At 49.2% G+C, this 14,899-nt stretch overlaps 1 protein-coding gene across 1 annotated transcript in view; it reads left to right on the top strand.

The window, feature by feature from the left end:
* The first annotated feature begins 7,187 nt into the window (after positions 1–7,187).
* LOC142803028 (uncharacterized) overlaps positions 7,188–14,899 on the top strand; it is a 246,596-nt gene continuing 238,884 nt past the window's right edge. Inside the window, exon 1 of the mRNA XM_075888128.1 lies at positions 7,188–7,307. Coding sequence (XP_075744243.1) covers positions 7,253–7,307 — 55 coding nt within the window. The 5' untranslated portion in view covers positions 7,188–7,252. The remainder of the gene's footprint in view (positions 7,308–14,899) is intronic.

Genomic DNA, 14,899 nt, shown 5'->3' with positions numbered 1-14,899 from the left:
ACACCTACCGCTACTGCCAGTACCGTGAGATGGGACTGCGTGGCTTCGACGTGAACGCGCCGCGTCCGCGCCCAGGTGAGCGACCTCGCGACATCGCCGACTACATCGCCGGATCGCAGTGGCAACAACGACGACCATCCCGTTCACCTTCGCCTGGCCGCTACGTCTCCCCGGATCGCCGCCAGTACACCGGCCCTAACCGGGGCCGATCCCCAAGCCCCTACCCGGGAAACTAAAGGCAGCAACCGATGGAGGTGCGGTTGCTGCACGACGCAATGCCGAAGATCCTCCTCCGCCGCCGCCGCCGCTGCCGATGACGACGACCACGACGCACGAACTTTCCCGACGTAGTCGCAGTACGCCGCCTGAGCAGAGTCTTTACGACAAAGCCTCGCCGCCGACGCGACATAGCAGCACCGGACCAAGCCGACGCAGCCGTGATCCGACGCCCCGACCTAACCGGAACGCCAGACGACGAACCACCGACCTCGACGTGATCATCGACGGCCACAGCGTCACCGCCCTAGTAGATACCGGCGCCGACTACTCTATCATCAGTGGTCTCTTCGCCGCTAAGCTCAAGAAGGTAAAGACTGCATGGGAAGGACCGGATATCCGAACAGCAGGGGGCCACCTTATAACACCGACTGGAACCTGCACGGCAAGAGTCACGATTCACAGCCAGACGTATTCTGTGAATTTTGTGGTCCTGCAGCAATGCTCGCGAGACGTCATTTTAGGCATGGATTTCCTGGACCAGCAAGGCGCAGTCATCGACCTAAGATCCGGGTCAATCACGCTGTCCACGGATAATGCAACGGCGTCAGACTGCAACGTCGCTCACAACGCCTTGAATGTGACAGAAGAGCAGGTAACCATCCCGCCACTGTCGAGCGTCATCATTTCCGTCGGCACCAAAGCGTCTACCAACTTACAAGGTATCATCGAAGGCGACCAGCACCTGCTCCTAGACCGTCAGATGTGCGTCGCAAGAGGCATAGCCAAGCTTCACAACGGCGAAGCCAAGGTAATGGTGACGAACTTCAGCAACGAATATAGGCACTTGAATAGGGGCACGACGGTAGCACATCTAAGCGAATTTGTGGAAGCGAGCAATGCCTTCGCCCTCACCGATTCTCAGGGAGCCGCAACGTCGACAGCAGTGTCCGCGCCCGCCTTCGACGTCAATCAAAGCCTTTCCAGGCAGCAACAAAAGGAGCTCAAAGCCTTACTCCACCAATACAAGGACTGCTTCTCGTCGTCATCGAGGCTTCGTCAGACCCCTCTCGCGAAACATCGCATCGTAACCGACGAATATGCCCATCCGCTCCGTCAGAGCCCCTACCGAGTTTCTGCACGGGAACGCGAGGCCATCAAGCAACAAGTCGACGAAATGCTGCGTGACGACATCATTCAGCCGTCTACGAGTCCGTGGGCATCACCCGTGGTGTTGGTGAAGAAGAAGGACGGAACCCTACGTTAACAAGATCACGAAGAAAGACGTGTATCCCCTCCCACGGATAGACGATGCTCTGGACAGACTCTACAACGCCAAGTATTTTTCGTCGATGGATCTCAAAACCGGCTACTGGCAAATCGAAGTAGACGAGAGAGACCGAGAGAAGACTGCCTTCATAACACCAGACGGCCTATTCGAGTTTAAGGTCATGCCCTTTGGTCTTTGCTCGGCGCCTGCGACGTTCCAACGGGTTATGGACACAGTACTCGCAGGCTTGAAGTGGCAGACTTGCCTCGTCTACTTGGACGACGTAGTCGTATTTTCTTCCAACTTCGACGAGCACCTCCGGCGCCTTGAAGCTGTTCTTCGGGTAATCAAAGCCTCGGGACTTACCCTGAAGCCAGAAAAGTGCCGCTTCGCCTACGAGGAACTATTGTTCCTTGGCCACGTTATCAGCAAGTCGGGAGTGCTCCCTGATCCACAGAAAACAGCTGCGATCGCCGACTTCCCTGCACCCACCGACAAGAAAGCAGTACGCCGATTTCTTGGCCTCTGCGCTTATTACAGACGCTTCGTGAAGAACTTTTCGCGGATCGCCGAGCCACTGGCGTACCTCACGAAGGCCGACGTCGACTTCAAATGGGAAACGCCGCAAGTCGAGGCATTTCAAGAATTAAAGCGACGCCTGCAAACGCCGCCAATACTGGCGCACTTCGACGAAGAAGCTGACACCGAAATCCACACGGACGCAAGCAGCACAGGGCTCGGCGCCGTGATCGTGCAGAAGACCGACGGACTTGAAAGGGTCATCAGTTACGCTAGCCGGTCACTTTCGAAGGCAGAAGCCAATTATTCCACGACAGAAAAGGAATGCCTTGCCATCATCTGGGCTACATCAAAGTTCCGCCCCTACCTGTACGGCAGGCCTTTCAAAGTCGTGAGTGACCACCACGCCTTGTGTTGGCTAGCTAACTTGAAGGATCCATCAGGGCGCCTCGCACGGTGGAGTCTCAGACTACAAGAATTTGACATCACCGTCGTCTACAAGAGCGGACGAAAGCACTCCGACGCCGACTGCTTGTCTCGCGCCTCTGTCGATCCGCCGCCCCAGGATGACCAGGACGACGACTCTTTCCTGGGACCCATAAGTACCGACGACTTCGCGGAACGCCAACGAGCTGACCCAGAGCTCAAGATCCTCATGAACTACCTGCAAGGCAAGACCGCCGATGTGCCGAAAGTATTCCGCCGAGGACTGGCTTCGTTTTTCCTGCGAAACAACGTCCTCCTGAAGAAGAACTTCTCGCCGCTCCGCGCCGACCACCTCCTCGTGGTGCCTTCAGCGTTACGTCCAGAGGTTCTGGAAGCATTACACGACGACCCGACAGCCGGACATCTTGGTGTTTCCCGCACACTGTCACGAATACAGGAGAAGTACTATTGGCCTCGCCTCACTGCCGACGTCGCCCACTACGTAAAGACATGCAGAGACTGTCAGCGACGCAAGACGCCGACAACTAGGCCAGCCGGACTTCTGCAACCCATCGAACCACCTCGACGGCCATTCCAACAAATCGGCATGGACTTACTGGGGCCCTTCCCGACGTCAACTTCTGGCAACAAATGGATTGTCGTAGCGACTGACTACCTCACCCGCTATGCCGAAACAAGGGCCTTGCTCAAGGGCACTGCCGCCGAGGTCGCCAAGTTCTTCATTGAGAACATCGTCCTCCGCCACGGAGCCCCCGAGGTCCTCATCACCGACAGAGGTACGGCCTTTACGGCTGACCTAACGCAGGCGATCTTGAGGTACAGTCAGACAAGCCACCGCCGAACCACCGCGTACCACCCACAGACGAATGGCCTCACCGAGCGTCTAAATAAGACCATCGCCGACATGCTGGCCATGTACGTGGACGTCGAACACAAGACGTGGGACGCCATACTCCCGTATGTAACCTTCGCGTACAACACGGCCGTGCAGGAAACGACGCAGTTTGCTCCATACAAGCTCGTCTACGGACGGAGCCCAACAACGACGCTTGACGCCATGCTACCGGTCGGCACCGACGAAGAAGACCTCGACGTCGCCAGCTACCTGGATCGCGCTGAAGAAGCTCGACAGCTAGCCCGCCTGCGAATCAAGAGCCAACAGACGGTCGACAGGCGCCACTACAACCTTCGACGACACCACACCGAATACCAACCCGGCGACCTTGTCTGGGTCTGGACGCCGATACGACGACGGGGATTGTCTGAGAAGCTCCTGCGACGCTACTTTGGACCCTACAAGGTAGTCCGACGTCGTGGTGAACTGGACTATGAGGTCGTGCCCGATGGCTTAACGTCATCCCAACGACGCCGTGCACGACCCGAAGTCGTACACGTGGTGCGACTTAAACCTTATTACGCGCGCTGATTAGCTGTGACGCATTGTTAATGTAATTTATTGCATGTACTCTCTCTTCTTATGTTCTGTCTTTAGCATCGGGACGATGCTTTTTCAGAGGGGGGTAGTGACACGTGCGGTTCTTTTGGTTTACAAAGAAAGCCGCTATCACTTTCTGTTAAGCGCAACGCAGGTCGCGTTCATCTTGTATGCCACTCTGGAACGCGTTATGACGCGTGTATCTGTTAAGCGCAACGCAGGCCGCGTTTATCTTGTATGCCACTCTGGAACGCGTTATGACACGTGTATCTGTTAAGCGCAACGCAGGCCGCGTTTATCTTGTATGCCACTCTGGAACGCGTTACGACGCGTGTATAAAAGCCGGCGCAGTGCGCCACTGGGGGTCTTTTTTTCCGTCGGCCGACGACTGTTCACGCCATTGTTGCTGTTTGGCCTTGTTTTGCTGGGCACAAGTTCGCCCAATAAACAGTTCGCCTGACACCGCCCTGACTCCTGCGTGCTTCCTCTCAAGTGCTGCGTGTGTTACAACCTCGTGACAATATTAGAGTTCAAATAGTATATTAAAATTGCCAAGAAAGATGCCATAGAAATGCCGAAATCGCTAACAAATTGAAATTCATCATCATGCCATTGAATGCATCTTTTTACACATGCGATCAATCGCTCCTGTGGTATCAAATAATACAAATCTTGCATGTCCACATTAAACGCGGTGTATCGGCCTGGTTCACAGTTTCTTAGGTGATCGATTACACCTTCCGAATTTGATATAAAAGGAAAGATCTGGGACTATCAGGTTTCTTAGGCAATTCTGAAGGTATTTTAAAATAAGCAGCTGCCATAGATCCTTCTCAGAAACAATGGTCTGAAACGGCATCCTTTCCTTGTGGGTCTTTACTGTTAAAAACACTTCTAACACCAGGTTTTTTTCTTTCTTCACACTAGAGGCTAATTTTTCTAGATCACTTTTCTTCAAAAGTTTAACAGTTTATCTTTTAACCTTCTTTAATTTGAGAGCTACAGTTTTCAAGTTTTTGTTGAAGGCTGCCAACGCTTTTTCCAAAAACATCTGTTCAAGAAGGGCAATGAAAAAGCCCTCCTTGTTGGCCACTAAAGCCGTGGTTGACCAGATAGTCAATGACCTGTTTCGTGTTAACACGTTTTTTATGGACCTTACTTGAGTTTCACTACATCAACACATTCATCAGTGAAACGACTTTTAACATCATCAGGTACAACTCTGTGACTAACCTTGCAAGAGGTACCTTTTCTGCAGTAGACAACATAGGTTTCGGGGCGAACATAGGTTTCTTATTGAGCACGTCTCTCACCAATCCTGGAAGCCTATCGACTACAAGTGCCACCACTTCCCTTTCAACTGGCTGTCTTTTGTCTTTTTCTGGACGGTAGACTTGGCCATACTGCTGTGGGGCAGTGACGGTCATCACTGCCCCACCGCATTAAGTACATAATGCCTGAAAAAGTCTATAGCACGAAGTTACGCTGCTCCAAGGTAGGTAGAATAAATAACTTGAAAAAATGACAGCCATGCATTTTTTGAAATTGTGAAAGTCTGGGCTTTCTTTTTTTTGTGAGAGTTGGCCCAGCCACAGTGCATCATCTTTTCATGAGCTGCGCCGTCTGGTAGCAATTCATGGATCTCATCGTTTGCGTAAGCAAACCACCGAATGTTGTCCGCATATCACAGCATGTTCGTTTAAGTCGGAACGAGCATGGTAGTTTCTGCAGCATCGCCCATCTCTTGCTCGTCGGAAGTTTCCGCAGAATCAGGATCCACTGTTTCAATTATGTCATCCAGCGACACTGCATGCCGCAGCACAACACCGTCGTCGGCCTCAGCATAGTTCGCGAAAGATCCAGAAAGCTGTAGGCTGCTGAACCCTGGTTCAGCAGCCTAGAGTCGCAGTTCACGCCACAGTTCTCTTAAAACCACTGCACATGAAGGAGTTGGTGATTGTATCTGGCAAGACCACATCGCATGCACTATGTAGTGCATTGCATGAGCTCAGAGAGCATTTTATCCAGCTTTTTGCATTCCATGCCTGCTAGTTGATGCTGCACTAGATAGAAACTTTCGATATTTCTCTTTCAGGCTCTCGATAACACCAGCATCAAGAGGCTGCAGCTGGCTAATGCTATTGGGAGGCAGAAATAAAACTTTCACATTTCTCAAATGCGACGTGTCTGGTGGATTGCATGGCACATTATCAACCCGTTCTTCCGTTCCTAAGGCCTGACCCCATGTATCTGTTGCAGCGCGGGCGCGTCAGCGCGGGGCTTTTTGTCGCTGCACCGAGCCCTCTTTCATATGGAGAGAGAGAGAGAGAGCACAGATTCACATAGCCACGTGCCCTCTCTCTTCCTGGTGAGAGGGCACGGCGCCACATCAAAAAGCCTCGTGCTGACTCGCGAAAAGGGATACCTGTGGTCAGGCCTTTCGCCCTCCTTCTAGAGTCCAGCTGCTGCAGGTATGCGAAAAAACACAACTGCTGTCATCTAGGCCTTATGGTTGAACATGCACTGACACGGCAGCCTTTCCAAATTTATAGAGCATCGCTGCTTTTCAGACTTGCCCGTAACAAGGGCAGTAAGCGTTCCTGAGCTGTCTTGATTAGTGCAAAGCAATACAGTAAGATGCTCTGTGCTTGCTTACCCCTTTGACAGCTCTCTCCTTTGAATGCTAATATTTGCTCTGGCTGCATGTTATAAAATAGGTTTCATCCACGTTGAAAAGGTCTGAGGGTTTGTACTGCCATCTCAGTTTCAGCAGCAAAGTCAACTTTTAAACAGTGGAGAAGCTGACAGACAAGCTGTCCCCACAGCAGCAGCTGTACACAGCTACATTGCATTTTTTTTAAGGCCATTCAACCAGCCATTCGAGGCTTTCACTCTTTTGGCTCTGAAATTTGTCATCACACCAGCAATTTTTCACTGTAATATTCTGCTTCTTAACACCATAAAACAGTGGTATTTCTAAAAAATATATGCGTGGTTAGCTTAACATAAAGTTTAGAACCATATCCTCAGATGAGGACATCGGGGCCCAATGGGTACAGTGGAGGCAAAAGTGAACGTTAGTGCAATGGTTTATTTGGCATTTTATACACATACTTGGGTGCAATAAAATAGTTTCAAGCAGCACATGTAATCTTCAGTGATGAACATGAAATTCTTTGAACCAGTCTTTCTTTTTTTTTCATTTATGAGGCAGAGGGGGACATTGTACTTCTCACACTTGATTCTTGGCTTGGCCTTGCAGCCTTCAAGCATGCATTGCTGTCCTTTCTCTATAGGCCAGCGACCAGTTTGGTCATACCTGACATCATCAACTGGCCTTGGATTGCCACACTGAAACTTTTTCAATGGCTGTATTGGGGAAGAAGACGGTTTCCTACGCTTTTTTCGCAATTCAGAGAGGTAAGTTTTCTTATTTCTTCATTTGTCTGAACCGATTTGCCTTCTTTCGATACAGAATATATGTTCGTTTTGTTAGCCAGTTCAGCGAAAATGCTCTCGGGCATGTAATGGGAAAAATATTCGCATAGTGTTGCCAGCTTACCCCGAAGAGATTCATTTTCATCGTGAACTCCGCTCAAATTGGTTGACGGCTTCTGAAAAACTTTCCGGCACTATGATGTTTCTTGACATGTCTGACTCGTCCGACTCATCTGTCGCTTCCCGCGTTTCAAGGCCGCCGTCATTGCTCCCAGTCTCTTCAAAAACAGTCACCATCTTCCTCACCTTCAGTATCGCCAACATCTGATAGGTTGCTATTGTCCAACTGAGCGAACATTTCATTCGCGTCTTTGAGCGTCACGAATCGGGACCTATGGACTCTCGTTGCTGAGTAGAATAATTGAGGTTTAATTCCGGCTACGGAAAAATAAGCAAAACTAGGTGTACGGCCACCAGACCTGCGAAACGCGCAGCCACTGAGCCCTGCATCACCTGTGAAATGCGGCAACCGCTGAGCCCTTGTGTACTCAAATGAGGACATATTCTCCTATGCATGCAATCACTGAAATACCATATTTACTCGCATAATGAGCTCTCCTTTTTTTTTTTCATAAAAGTTACTGCCAATTTAGGGGGCGGGTTCATTACGTGGGAGAAAAAAAAGTCACGGGAGTTATAAAAGCGAAAATTTCGCGTGACGACATTGCGTGTTTTGACCCGTGAAATGTGAGACAAATTTTTTTTTGTAGCCCGAAACTTTTTATTTCGTTCTGTAATGAAAGTGCACAGATCGACACCAAAGTGTCGTCCAGCCGCTCGGTTTCTATGCTCCAGCGCATGCTGTTAGTAAGCAGCCGTGTAGCTAGCGTACCACCTGAACGCACCTTGCGCAGTAAGTGTCCCAACTAATTTCACGACAAACCCAACAACACAATCGCAGCGTCGAATGTTAGCGCACAAACGTTGTATTAGATGTTGTGGGTGCACAACGTGCTGTCAGCGCGGTGGGTGCCGTTGCGCTTTGCATAGGTCTGAGATGGTGAGCACGGGGCGTGTTCCATGACGCAGCAAGAGCGCCAATTTGGACGCCACGGGCTTTGTTTTTGTGCTGCTGTGTTTGCGTGGCATTATAAGATGTCTATTTGATTCAGGAAAAGTGCACGGAACCGTATACAAAAAGGTGCAGCCGGTGCCGACACCTGGTGCAGCAGTGTCGCAGGTTTCTCGGCACCCGTTTCGGGGTGCAAATGCAATGCATCAGCAGCGCCACCGCTAAAATGTCAATCGAATGTTGAGGTGCAGTGCAAGCCTTTCGTCTGCTACGGTACGGGCAGTACGGGGCTAGTGAGGCTTAGCACGCACCGGCAAGCAGTTGTCAGTTGTGTCAGTTGTGTGTCCGAGGATTTGCACGTGATTTATTAACATGGAGGAACTCCACATCGCCATGGAATTGGTTGAATCTGACAGTGAAGATGAGGAACTCGACGCAGTGTTGTGTCAAATTGGTGCCCAATTGGTCCGCAGCGATCGTAACCGCACACCTAGATACTATGAGGAAGTTGTGGCCCGTTATTTTGACTACGAATTCAAGCGCCTGTTTCGGCTGTCAAGAGAGACGTTCGAAACACTCGTGGGGTGCTTCAAGTCGTCGCCCTTTTTTCCTAGGCCGCGGGGAGGACGCCCCCAAATCCCAGCGGAGAAAACTTGCCTGATTTCTCTCAGCTACTTGGGCACGCAGAATAGTATGTATTGGATCACCGATACCTTTGATGTCTCCGAGTCATCCGTGTCTTTGTGCTTGAAACGGGTTCTTGACTTTCTTTTTAGCATCAGTGATGAAGTGATTGCTTGGCCCAGCGATCAAGAGCAGGCGAATATCAAAGCAGGCTTTGCTGCTAGGAGCGACGGTAAAGGTCCGAGGAACACTATTGGGTGTATTGATGGTTGCCACATAGAGATTCCGCACCAGAATGAATCACCGGCATCCTACTACAATAGAAAAAAATTTCCTTCAATCATTCTTCAAGGAATCTGCGATGCAAACAGCCGTTTCACTGACATTTTTGTTGGTTACCCTGGCAGCGTACACGACGCACGTGTGCTGAGAGAGAGCCCCTTCTACGGCACTGCAGAATCTAAGTGCGCCGGCGATTATTTACTAGGGGACGCAGCGTACCCGCTCCTTCCATGGCTAATGCCTTCATACAAGAAGAACAGGGCCACGTTTGAGCGCTACAAGCGAAAGTTTAATAAGAGGCTCAGCCAGCAACGCGTAGCTATAGAACATGCCTTTGGCATTTTGAAGCAGCGCTTCAGGCAGTTATATCTTGTGGATGCAGACACCATTGATCAGTGTTGCCTCATTGTCACAGCAGCATGTGTGCTACACAATCTATGTAGCAGAAGTCGCGACACATTGAGCAACTTCGAGGATTTACCGAGGGAAGACGACATTGAAAATGACAACGATGGGGCCATCACAAGCACTGCAGCTGTTAGAGAGATGTGTAAACGCCGACGCAAGAACACTGCCGAAACGCAGTGCTGAGATTTCAGGTTCAGTGTTTTACATGCTTGTGTGAACTACTTTGCAAGAACATTGCTGACACACAGTGCTGAGACTTTTAAATGTTTTGCATACTTGTGTGAACTGCTACGCAAGAACATTGCCGACAAGACTTGAAATCGTGTGTTTCACACGCTTTGCTCCTCCGATTTTCACCTTCCTATGTGATTTGTACCAATGCCATAAAACGAGACTTGATGAGAACAAGAAGTTTATTTTTTTGCTTCATACGCTGTCACAAAACGTTCCAGCAGGGCCATTTTTTCTGTGTGTCGAGCAGCCCTGTTTTTTTCAATCTCTTCAAGCTCCTGCAGCAGCTGCACCAAAGGCGGATCTTTCGCCTTACGCTTCTGCACTTCTGCTGTTTCCTCAGCACTAGACTCCTGGCTGGCTGGGGCTGCAGCTTGCACTCGAGCCTCTGGTTCTCTGTGAAAAAATATATTGTATAGTAGTGGTGCTTTTGCCTCTCTTTGATGACCAAACTTCCGTTTCCTTGTCCTCTCGGACCATTTTGCACCCCTGTGTATAAGTCACGACTGGGCTGACATGGTGTTGCTTATCCATGATGTCTGTCATCTCTCTGAAAATTGAATGCAATTTGCATCAAAGCATTAGTATGTACATGGCAACATGCCTTCCGTCACCACTTCCACTCGCACTATAAAGAAGTTTAGGAGAAGATAGAGGCTTGCAATGATGTGATTTGTTGAACAGGAAATGTCGCTTGAGCCAAAGTTATCACAAGAGGAAAGACAAGCCAAGCCCTCTTAAACTTTAGCTTCAACATCATTCTCTTTCAATTATCTTTCATGTTAAGGCAGGAGAAAGACAATGGGAAATCAGCCAGTTCGGTTTATTATTGCATCCATAACCGGCAAATAGTGCAACAGAGGATCTCTAGGCTGACGTGTGCAAACAAAGTAGTGCTACTAGTGCATAATGGAATACAAACAAATTATGGCCGTACCACACGACTTGTAGGAACCATAAGTGCACCCTATAGTGGTGCAATCGCCTGTCTACAGTTCCCATAACAAGGATGACAAAAATAGCTGAAGCTCCAGGCTTGCTAGAGACTCAGGCTTTCCTAATGCTTTAGCGTAATGTGACTTTGGGCGACTGGTTGCATGTAGTCCAAAGAAATGAGAGAAAGAGATGCAAGATTGCTAACTAAATTTATTTTGCACAAGCCCTGCCACTTTAAAAACAAAAAATTGGGGTTTTCAAAAACATTTTTGAAACTCCTAACAGCTTTTTTGTAGCATGTAGGTTGTTTTGCATGATAACATTTTTGGGGGCACATTGGGGTTTACTGTAGGGCATATTTGTTCTGCAGAAAAAAAATTCAGTGAGGGAGAAGGCTGCTTCAATGAGCTGGTTCGAGTGAAAAGAAAAACCACTTAATTGCGTGCCACTGTGCAAGTTTTTTTTCTTTTTCTACGCATGAAATAGAAGTTGGTTATAGACAGAATTACGCACTCAGAAGGAAGATATAATAAGCACTGAAAACTTACTCTTCAAACCTACACTCCACAGTTCCGCTGCCGTACTTCCGATTGTTTTCTCGGGCTCTTTTGTAGGCTCTTTCGAGTGATTTCCACTTATTCGTCACTTGGAGCACACTCAGGGAGCACTCGAATTCCTCATTCAGGGCATCCGTCATGTATAGGAACAACGGCTTTCTGTTCCTGTGAGCAAAAAAAAAAAAAGTAACAAAGTAATGCACACGTGCTTATCGCCAACGTGCTCATCACTGCCTCACCTCAGTCCTCCCTTCTTGCCGATGTTTCTGAAATTTCCTTATATTTTTCAATAAAAAATCTGGTCCTCCGACCGCTCCATAGAGCTTCTTCCGAGTCGTCGCGACGCGCACGACCCGTGGAAAGCGCAGCAGCGGCAGCATCGGACGCCTGTGTCGTCGACTCAGCATTGTTTGGCGGTGTTGGCTGCGTTGTAGGCATAGCCGGCATGGCATGCTCGTTTGTCGGGTCAGCATTGGCAAGACGACCCGACGCACAAACTACCCGCACTTGTCTCCCATCTGAAAAAGGCAAAACAACAACCACAAAAAAAAAACAAAGGGTAATGAAGAAATGTCCCCGTCGGGCCAATGAGCGGACAAATGGTCCAGCATGCTTTTCCAAAATTACCTGCGGTAGTGTAGAGTTCGGCGTCGCCGTCAAAGACGATAACTCCAAACTCGTCCACGATGGGAAAAATTTCGGTCTGGACACCGTCGATGTCCGCGACCACCGGCATATTTGTCATCTGCTGGTCGCGTTGTCGTCTGCTGTCTGCCAAGCATGTGCGGGGAGCAGGTTGTGTGGCTGCACCCTCGCGATGGGAGGTTCAAGGGTTCGCGGCACCGCGGCAGCACCTTACCTGCACCCGCCACAATCGAGGACGTTGGTGCAGGGGGCTCTGCTGCACCTTCGGGAATCGATGACCTAGGTGCAGCGCACCGTGAAAAAGTGCAGAAGGTGCAGAGAACCTAGGCTGATTCGAATAGACCTAAGCAAAGAGGTTTCTCCTGCACTCGAGAGATGGCGGTTTGCTGTACAAGGCGCTAAAGCCCCTAGAACTTCGTAAAGTAGCGACACTCTCCTCCTCCGCTCTCATTCCTCCTCGGTCTCCTCTCCTTCGCACTCTCTTTTTTAACACCAGTCTGGTCTCCACAGGTTTCCAAGCACCTTTCCTTGCACTCGTTGCACTGCCATTTTGCACTCTTTCAAATAACTATACGAAATTATTGAGGAATACAACTGTTTCACAGCCCCATAGTGTACCATGGGCGTTAAAATCCCATGCTAAAACAAATGGTTCTGGGAATTGCGCCGTTAAGGCCTCAAGTTTTTGTAAAGTTACACGTTCATGAAAGGCAACGTAAACAGGGCAGATGGAGATGGTTTTGTGCACTATGATACTAACTGCTACCGCCTCAAGAGAGGTGTTTACTGCGATGGCTCGAGTGGGAATGACCGCTTTTACAACGACGTCGACTCCTCAGTACAGTCGGTTGGCATGTTCACGATCCTTTCGAAAAACGTTTGACCCTCTCAGGAAGTTTGTGCTTTTTGGACCCAGATTAGTTTCCTGGAGACAGAAAGCGACAAGCGCGAATGTATTGATAATGTTTTTCAGGTCACCTAGATTGTGAATAAGGCCTCTACAATTCCATTGTATAATGAAAGCCATGGTGATAAAGCTAGAGGAAAAAAAAAGAGGTGTGGTTAAGTAAGTGACTGTGAAAAATGTTGGTGACGTGTGTTTGTTGGGGACAGATACATATCGTTAGCGAGAGCTGTAACCATTCAGGTTACAAGTCTCTTTTTTTGGTTCAGGGGGATTTTTTTTCTTTAGCACGCTCCAGTGAGCGCTGCTCTTTTGGCTACAGTGACGCCATAGGTTTTTGATCGACCTCCATAGCCATGCCGGAGGATTGAGAGCTAGGCACCGAGACGCTTGTCTCGCACCTTGGTGTTCGATTGAGTCGTGGACGCTGCACAGATGAAGTCTGCAAGCCCGCTTGGATTGATGTTCATGGAGTAGCAGTCGCTGCTACCGCCAAGGGGGCAGGTGAAGGTACTACAGGACCACTGACCTTGGAACCTGTAGGCTCCAGAGGTCGTCGTGGTGCTGCCCTATGCTGCACCATGCTAGCAAAGCTTCTCCGAGGTAAGAGTCCAAGCGTCTTCCTCTCTTCAAAACATGAAATTTTCTCCTTTATGGTGATGAGCGCAATCACCTCCTTCTCCTTACTCCAGAAAAGGCAGGAACGAGAGTAGGCCGGGTGATCGCCTTGGCAGCTGACACAACACAAGGATGCTTTACAGTTCTCAGACAGGTGGTCATTCGGGCTGCACTTGAAACATGTGGCTTTACCTCTGCGTGACTGTGATGTGTGACCAAACCTTTGGCACTTACAGCAGCGCCTCGGGTTCGGTATGTAAGGTCTGACATTGATCTTCAGATATCCTGCGTCTAGTGGGCTGGGGAGATCGCTGTTTCCAAAAGTGAGAATGATCTGCTCAGTTGGAGCTGTTCGTTGTTTCTTCTGAAGGTGATGCATTGTACTTCGACTACATTTTGGTCTTGGAAGCCCTTGAGGAGCTCTCCATCACTGAAGCTGAGGAAGTCGTCTTTTGAGATGATGCCGCTACATGTGTTCAGTGAGCGGTGTACAGTGATCGTGATTTTAGTGTTGCCGATGGTGACAAAGTCATATAACTTTTCTTGTTGGACTGTGTTCGTTAATTCAATGAGGAGGTCTCCGCTTGTCATTTTTGAGACTTTGCAGTCTTTCCCAATCCCTACAGCTAGAGAATTTGGACACAATGAAAGGGGAAAGTTTGCGCATGCTTGAAGTTTCTTCACTATGTAGTACGTGATAATGAGGAAAGTGTTCCAAGTCGGACCAGAGGGTAAAATGAAACGGTGCTTCGGTGCGACCTCTCTTGGGAGGCCGATCTGGAAGTGGGGCAAGGATACTGCCATAACATGGTTTCAAAATTCAGCGGCAGTGGTAGCCACCACCCACCACCAAGTCCAACATGGGGACGCTGTAGGTTTAAGAGCCTGCAGGCGTCAGCTATACACCGCCACTATAACCAAATATATATACCCAAGGCTGGATATGCTAAACAAGGTTACCCATGCCACCAAAAATGTTTGAAGTAACTGGAAGCGAGGAGTAGACACAAAAGATCAAAAGTGACACAAAAAAATCAATGCATATCCACGGAGTGAATGATGATGAGTGGGGCGAAGCGCTGGAGGGTTTCATCACTAAACCGTGAACCATCCGTGAATATCACCCACTACATCATCAAAGACTTGACAAACACTGTATATATTTATACAAGAAATTTTATTTTTCGTAAGTGGTAGCTATACATCCTTTCCGTTCTCTCTTCATTATAACGGCTTTATGGACCACGAAGTGGTGGATCGGTAATGAGGAGTAGTGGGCAGTTTGCAAAGGTGGAAC

The sequence above is a fragment of the Rhipicephalus microplus genome, chromosome 3 (assembly GCF_043290135.1).
Source record: "Rhipicephalus microplus isolate Deutch F79 chromosome 3, USDA_Rmic, whole genome shotgun sequence".
NCBI lineage: Eukaryota > Metazoa > Arthropoda > Arachnida > Ixodida > Ixodidae > Rhipicephalus > Rhipicephalus microplus.
The sequence above is the reverse complement of the archived record's forward strand: the minus strand, read 5'-3'. Positions and strand labels throughout refer to the sequence as shown.